General features: G+C 39.1%; 2 protein-coding genes across 6 annotated transcripts in view; one reads left to right on the top strand and one right to left on the bottom strand.

The window, feature by feature from the left end:
* Positions 1–1404: 1404 nt before the first annotated feature.
* Positions 1405–2508, top strand: LOC125959326 (brachyurin-like). Its single transcript, XM_049692144.1, has 2 exons — positions 1405–1416; positions 1493–2508. The coding sequence occupies exons 1-2, from the start codon at positions 1405–1407 to the stop codon at positions 2294–2296; spliced, it is 816 nt and encodes a 271-aa protein (XP_049548101.1). The 3' UTR covers positions 2297–2508.
* Positions 2509–2665: 157 nt separating this feature from the next.
* The window catches only part of LOC125950231 (dnaJ protein homolog 1), a 13854-nt gene continuing 9019 nt past the window's right edge, over positions 2666–7500 (bottom strand). For 2 of the 5 annotated variants that reach the window (XM_049678023.1, XM_049678022.1), the window contains 4 exons: positions 4515–4853; positions 4214–4439; positions 3783–4140; positions 2666–3494 (listed from right to left, as the gene is read on the bottom strand). In XM_049678023.1, coding sequence (XP_049533980.1) covers positions 3258–3494; positions 3783–4140; positions 4214–4439; positions 4515–4737 — 1044 coding nt within the window. In that variant the 5' untranslated portion in view covers positions 4738–4853 and the 3' untranslated portion in view covers positions 2666–3257. Of the gene's footprint in view, positions 3495–3782; positions 4141–4213; positions 4440–4514; positions 4854–5152; positions 5262–7500 lie in introns of those variants that run through there. The other 3 variants (XM_049678021.1, XM_049678025.1, XM_049678024.1) reach the window with 3 other exon arrangements.

Genomic DNA, 7500 nt, shown 5'->3' with positions numbered 1-7500 from the left:
CAAATTAATGCATAATACATGAGTGCCCTTACAGCAGATACCGCTCTGCTGTTTCTATGCTATCTGTTTTCAGTATTTTCTTTCAGTTCAGAGGGGGAAGTATTGGTTGAAAACATTTCCTTCTTAAGATTAGATTCACAAACCCACTTGGTGCGTCACTGCCATACAGGGCGACGGTCCGTTGTTCAATTTTTCTATCTGCTATTCCCAATAACAAGGGACGATTGCTACGTGGCTATGAAACCTTGTGTCGCGAAATAGGATGAGGTTAGCATAAATTATACATTTCCGAACATTCTTCTTGCATCAGTATGACGCTTCGAATCAGGAGTCAGAATGATGGGGCGTTCTTAGGCGGAAATAAAAAAGGAAATCAAAGAGACGACAAACAGAAAGGGTCCGAACGGCACGAGCGAACGGATAACATTCGATATAACAAATAAACGACTGTTTGGTAAGTTTAGGCAAAATCACACGATTTGTTACCAATCTCAGGACGAAATAAACTAAGCACATGTTCTGTGAGTATTAGATTAGCATATAATATTTTGCATAGAAGTCAATGCTTTTGCTGAGCAAACGGATTAGTACGGTTTGAAAATTAGTGAAACAATTAGTGGTTTGCTGATTTCGGCATAGAAAATCAATAGCCGGTGGTGATACAAAAAACGGGTAATACAGAATTAATAGCGTTGATCAGAATTTGTGTTAAACGGATGAAAAACATGCAGAACTTACAAGAGTTAAGTGCTTGGAATAAAAAAATGCATATTTAAAAAGGTAGTGGACGCACCATCTAATGACCTAAGCTGCCTCCCAACTAAAAATGGCTTTTTTGCCATACAGTCGGACGGACTCGCAGTTTATTTGCTGTATACAGTAAACAGTATACAGTATACTGTAGTTCGGCCAAGTTTTTCTCACTATCAGCCTCTCAGCCTCTGCTTTATAAGATATTTTGCTTCCCAGGGGCCGCAGGCAACCAAAAATGGCTTGCTGATAACAATATGACTAGTCATTTCTAGTAGAGTTAAGCGTTCTTCGAATGTTTATTACATCCTACCACGTTTATTACCTGAACGAAAACGCAACGCATTTTGCTAATCGTTTTATAGACGTTTTGTCGTCTATGTGTCTGATTAGCGATATAGTATACGTTGAGGTTTATCCTTCAAGATAACCAGCATAGCACATTTCTCTAGTCATTCCCGGACTAAGATTACAAGCTCCGCTTCTTATCAAAGCAAATGTTATCGGGCAAGGTTGACGATTCACTTGATTAACCGGTCGAATTATTTTCGTTACGTCAATGCAACGAAGCCCAATAACCTGTAGAGGCAGGTAATATATAAGGCGATCCAATTGATTCTGCAGTAGCGTTTGGAGAAGTAAGCAGATCAAACCATGAAATTGCTGGTAGTTTTGGTTCTGGCGTGTGTGGCCGCAGCTCAAGTGAGTGGTACCTCAGCGTTTTAAATTCAATGTCGATCAGTCGTTTAACCGAAACTTTAATTGCGCGATTTCATTAAAGGCTAAGGAGATTGGCTTCCAGTCGATTATTCCTTTCCGCGATGCTCAGCGAAGCTCACGGATTGTGAATGGTTTCCCAGCTGCACCGGGTCAGTTCCCGTATCAGGTATTCCTGTCTGGACAAGTTGCAGGTGGTAGCTTGGCCTGCGGTGGTTCCCTGATCTCCAGTGAATGGGTATTAACTGCTGCTCACTGCCAAACTGGGGTCATCTCTTTCACCGTCCGAGCTGGAACAACCAATATTAATGAAGGCGTTGTGCGCACCTCCAACGCGATTTTACCCCATCCTAACTACGATCCAAGCACTCTCAACAATGATATTGGCTTGATCCGCCTTAGTGAACCTGTACCCCTCGGAGGCAACATTCAGGCTGTTGCGCTTCCAGAAGCAAATTTGGCTGAAACGTTCCTGAATCGTGTAGCTACTGTATCTGGATTCGGTCGTACCAGTGACGCAAGCGGTGCTATTTCGCAAACACTCAACTTTGTGGATCTGACTGTCATTTCCAACATTGAGTGCATGGGTACGTATGGCCCCGCAACCATTATCGACTCCACCCTCTGTGCCGTCGGTCGTGATGCTACGAACCAAGGTACCTGTAATGGAGACTCCGGTGGTCCACTTACCGTCTCGGAGAACGGACAGTCGCTGCAGATAGGTGTGGTATCTTTCGTCGCTGCCGCTGGCTGTGAGGCTGGCTTCCCATCTGGCTATGTGCGTACGACTCACTTCCGTGAGTGGATCCGTCAGAACGCTCTTGTATAAAATATATAAACTAAAGTTCGCAATTCTTCTAATTGAACTTTTCAAGCAACGAATTCATCTTTAGTGTCACTGGTATGAAAGAATAATTCCTCATTTGATGAACTATTTGCTATTAAAATAGATAAAATATTTGCTATTAAAATAGACAGTTTTATATGTGGAAATAGTGCATCCCAATCAATCGCATCGTCATAAAGCGTTGTTCGATACATCGTCGTTAAGTTTATTTTTTTAACATTTGCGCGAGTTTGATTTTATAAATTAGTTTCGCCCTAAACTTTCTCTGCCTTCACTATTACAACGAATACAGCGATGTTAAATTGTCTCTTACAATGTTTCCACATAAACTGCCAATAAAACATTGTCTGCGCATCACCAAAAGCACCGTTTGCTTTATTTTAGCATGACAAATTAATAATCAGGTGTATTAAGCGGAGGTCATGATCTTAATTTCTTCTTCAGAACGATGGTTTTCAAATTCTTTGAATTTTTTGTTCTTTTAAAGTCGTTTGCATCGACGCTGTCCGGTCTGGCAAAAAACTTTTTTGATTGTATGAGATGCCATACCACCGAACAAATTGTAAAACTAAGTCATGCGTTTGCTTATGTGGAAGTCCGATTAAAGCTTCGCGTCATTTACATCCTGATTCGATTTGTAAACGATAAATAGATTGTATTTATATTGTTCTTTTTTCACTGGTGTTGTCCGTTAATCGACCATATCTGAAATGTTCGATTCATCAACGAGCAGAATAGGTGTCTCTGTAGCAAAAAGGTGTCAAAAGCTACGAGCACCATGGCACTATTTACAAGATCAATTCAATTTAAATATTCTCATTAAATACCCATCAACAGTCGGTAATAGCGAAATTAGTGAAATTATTAAAAACAAAAAGAAAATAACGCAAGAGCATTTGAATTTGCGATGGATAATTCCCTATGCCTTATAACGGTTGGAAGGCTATGCATTAGGGAGCATATCATTAAGTACTTCCTTCTCTGATGTCGTCAATTTATCCGGGAATTTGATGTCGAATGCTACCAGCAAGTCTCCCTTCCGTGATGGCTCTTTAGGAAACGGTAGACCATAGCCTTGAATTCGTTTCACCGTGTTAGGCTTTATTATCTCCTGCTTTGTACTAATGCGTAATTTTTCTCCAGTCATCGTAGGGACCTCAAATATGACGCCACAGAGAGCCTTAGAAAAAAGGAAATGATTGTAAAAAGTGCTCATATTAATCACTATTACTATTCATCATTATCATTATTAATCACTATCATTATTCGATGAAGCAGTGCAGCAAGTTGCGATTTAACTTATTCAGTTCAAAATAACATTTAACATTATTCGCCCAAGTTCAAAATACAGTGCAACATTACCGTACTGTGAGCAATGTAAATCTATTATGCACATTTGAAAAAATATTTATGCTTATTGCAAAATGCTTATGGCTTCCCTTTTAAAATCTAACAACTACACACTTACCTGTTTAAGAGTTAATCGAGCAGTATAACGGAGATCACTGCCTTCCCGCCGGAACCAGACATGTGGTTTGTCGCGTATGATGAAAACAATGTCGGCAGGTATTTTTCCTTTAGCTTGATCGCCTTCCTTCTGGAAGGTTACTTTCGTTCCAGATTTCCAACCAGGTTTGATCGATATGCTTACATATTTGTCCTCCTTCTTTGATGTACCATCCGGCTGCAGGACTCCTCGGGAGATTTTCATCTTCTTCACACAGCCATGATAGATTTCTTCTAATGTCACATACAGGTCGTGTTCAATTGGCGGATCCTGCACTTTTTCCTTTTTCAGTGGCGAATGGACGTTGAACGAGTGTGACCTGTTAGAGAAGGTATGGTAATGGAATATTGTTAGGTATCCTTGGTATACGAAATCATCCTAATAAAGCTCACCTAAAGGCTCCCCCTAAGCCATGCCTGTTACCACCGAGCCCACTAAATGGTGTGAAGAAGTCATCATCGTTGAAAATACTGCTGTTAAATAGACTGTCGTTGTGCATATCAAAAAATGATCCGAACGGGTCACTCGAACCGAAAAATTGGGCAAATGTTGCTCTTGGGTCGCCATGGAACTCGTATGTAAAGTTTTGTGAAGTATTAGATGTACCATTGGATGCACCTTAGATTTATGAGAAAAGAAGTAAATGGCATTCATTACCAATTCAACCGAAGGTTTGAATTTCATAATACTTACGTCCTTTCAGGCCTTCTTCCCCAAATTTATTGTATAGCTCTCGTTTCTTTTTATCAGACAAAACCTCATAAGCTTCAGCTACTTCTTTAAACTTTTCCTCTGCACCGGGTGATTTGTTTTTATCAGGATGATACTTCAACGCAAGTTTCCGATAAGCCTTCTTTATGTCCTCATCGGATGATCCTCTCGGAATACCGAGGATTTTGTAATAATCCTTTCCCATGCCGCCTATTTTATTAATTTCAGGAAACTGCACACTTTCCGATCATCCAGTTTGAAACGTAGATTCCAAACTGCGTTTGCAGTATGAATGTGCTGAATGTTAATCACCAATTAATGCTGTGGGAAGAAAACATATTAAACAAAAATAAGAAAAAGCAGAATTAGACAACAGTAATAAGCTCGTTTCCGCGAACTCTTTCGTTAATTTACAACAACTCCTCAAAAATAGCATTTAATGGCACAGGGGGATAAATAGGACTCATTTATGGGAATGTGCAGCTGTCCCAAGGATGGTAAGAAATTTATTCTTGTCAACCCTTTCGATTATAATGCCCAATAACTATGCTAATGACTTAATTTATAAGTCTGTTATAGCTTTAACATCGTCCTGTACACTGTTGGCATTAAACACTCACGTTAAAACACGCACTAACTTAATTTTTATCACTTTGCGGAATTCTCAACGAATGGCACACCTTTGCTGTAGCCGAATGCTGTGGTAATCAACAAATGAGGACCAAAAGTACGCTGTAAGTTATTTTATACAAACGAACCTATTGTTACTGCCGATCTGAATCTTTGTCACACAACTACACATTTGTGAGAAATACTCTGTATTGTGGTGCACCAACTTCACGACAGTTAAGAACAGCCACCCAAGGATGAATCGTTCCAAGGTGTCAGTGATGATACATACGGTGCGTGTGAGTGTGTGGTAACTCAAATCGACACAAAGTGAAAGCTATTTTCCCTGTTTGTACTACTGTTTCCCATTTGGCGACAATGTGCTTGTTCGCATCTGCTTTACAATATGCACGCGGTCTTGGAACAGGCAGACAGGGTGAATGATCGTGAAACCTCAGAGGAACAATATAAGTCCTCCAAATTGTCCATCCAACTCGTCGGGTTCTATTCGTAACATCTTTACAATGGCACTTGAATATCTCGTCCATAAATCATTTGGAATGGAGTGTTCGTCGGATTCAAGATTACACGCAATACTCTATTCGGACTTACAGTCTTTATAGGTATGCAAAATATTTAGCATCACATTGAAGGTCAATCTGGTATATAGATATTAATTTATGACTTCGAGGCAGTTTGTACTCTTGGAAATGTATTCTTAAATATTTTGAATAAAATATCTTAAACAAATAAAAAAAGATTCAAAACAACAAGAACATGGAGACGCCTATTAATTTGTGTATTTTCAAATCGATCCTGTCGATGAAGAAAGAAAGAATTCATAACCCTGTAAGAAAACATTCATAACAATACTACTGTGTCCAAAAAGTAAGGTGACACGGTGTCCAAATTGCCCGCATAAAAGGATATCTTTAGTTTTGTACTTTTTTATATGTTGTCAGCACTGTTATTAACAACCATGGCAAGTTTCACGTCAAAATATTCACTAGTGTTTGAGATACGTATTTTTTGTGAACTGCTAAAAGTGCATTCTTCGTTTTTCTCCATGTCGTAAATTTTTAAACAAAGAATTTGCATTAAAAATATTTTTTCTGCTGCAAATATACCAATGCGAATGGTACAGAATATCTTTAGTGACGATACTACGTCAATAAAAATTATTTACACTTGTTGGAAAGACTTCCAGGAGGGTCGGGAACGATTTGAAGAGGAAGAACGCTCTAGACGACCACCAACGACAATCGATGCAGCTCACGTCCAAAAAATCAAAGATTTGGTGTTGGGAAACCGTCGATTAACAACAAGAGACTTTGTTGATGATATTTGCATATCAAACATATCCGCTAATTACATTTGGAAGAATGTTTTTCATCTTAGGCGCGTCAGTGTTCGATCACGATAATGCACCATCTAACACTTCGTTGGTTTTCTGTGACTTTTTTGCCAATATTTTCACTCATATCGTTCCGATAAAACCGTATGCGCCTGATTTAGTTACATTTGGCTTCTGGCTATTAGACAAGCCCAAAATTACGTTCCGGGGACACTGTTTTGACACGATAGAGCAGATTCAAGCCGCTGCGAAAAAGGTGCTGAAGGCCATTCCTAAAGACGACATTTTCGCGTGTTTAGAAAACTGGAAAATTCGTCGGCATAAGTGCATTGTGTCTGGGAGGGATTACATTGATGGCAAAAAAAATGATTTGGAAGAAAAATTAAGGAACTTTCAAAATACATCCAATGTCACCTTACTTTTTGGACACAGTAGTATGTTATAAATTATGAAAAATGTATGCAGTTTGTATTATTCGTATAGTTTGAATAGTTTGAATTGAAGAACATTATCCAATAGCTACCGCATCAATTAAACCCAAACCACTACCGCAAGGCGTCCATAATTATAATTCACGGCAGGACTAGTATAGCTTTGAAAAGTGGTAATTTGATTTTAAACTTCGAAACTACAGTTTCTATGTGCCCATTTGCAGAACTTGAAGCTGTACAATAAACAACCTTACCCGCAATTGAACATAAACGTGATTGTAGAGCTCAGTTAGCCCTCGGCAATATGTCAAAAGTTATTGCCATATGGTGCTTCATGGTCTGGCCACTGACATGTCGTTCTCACCATATCAGAAACCATATAGTAGATAATTCAAAACACTACACCAAACAAGGATATCATGGTTGAACCTGCTCTACGAAGAATTTATTTTTTTATTATTGCTGCTTTCAACTCTTTCAACATACAGTATGGAAGAAAATGGAATTCATTGCAGTAACACCCATCTACAGTGACTGCGTACATTCAAGGGCACCAAATGTAACTACTAATAGA

The sequence above is a fragment of the Anopheles darlingi genome, chromosome 2, assembly GCF_943734745.1.
Source record: "Anopheles darlingi chromosome 2, idAnoDarlMG_H_01, whole genome shotgun sequence".
In the NCBI taxonomy this organism is placed as follows: Eukaryota; Metazoa; Arthropoda; class Insecta; order Diptera; family Culicidae; genus Anopheles; species Anopheles darlingi.
Note: the sequence above shows the minus strand (reverse complement) of the source record. Positions and strands in the feature narration are given on the sequence as shown.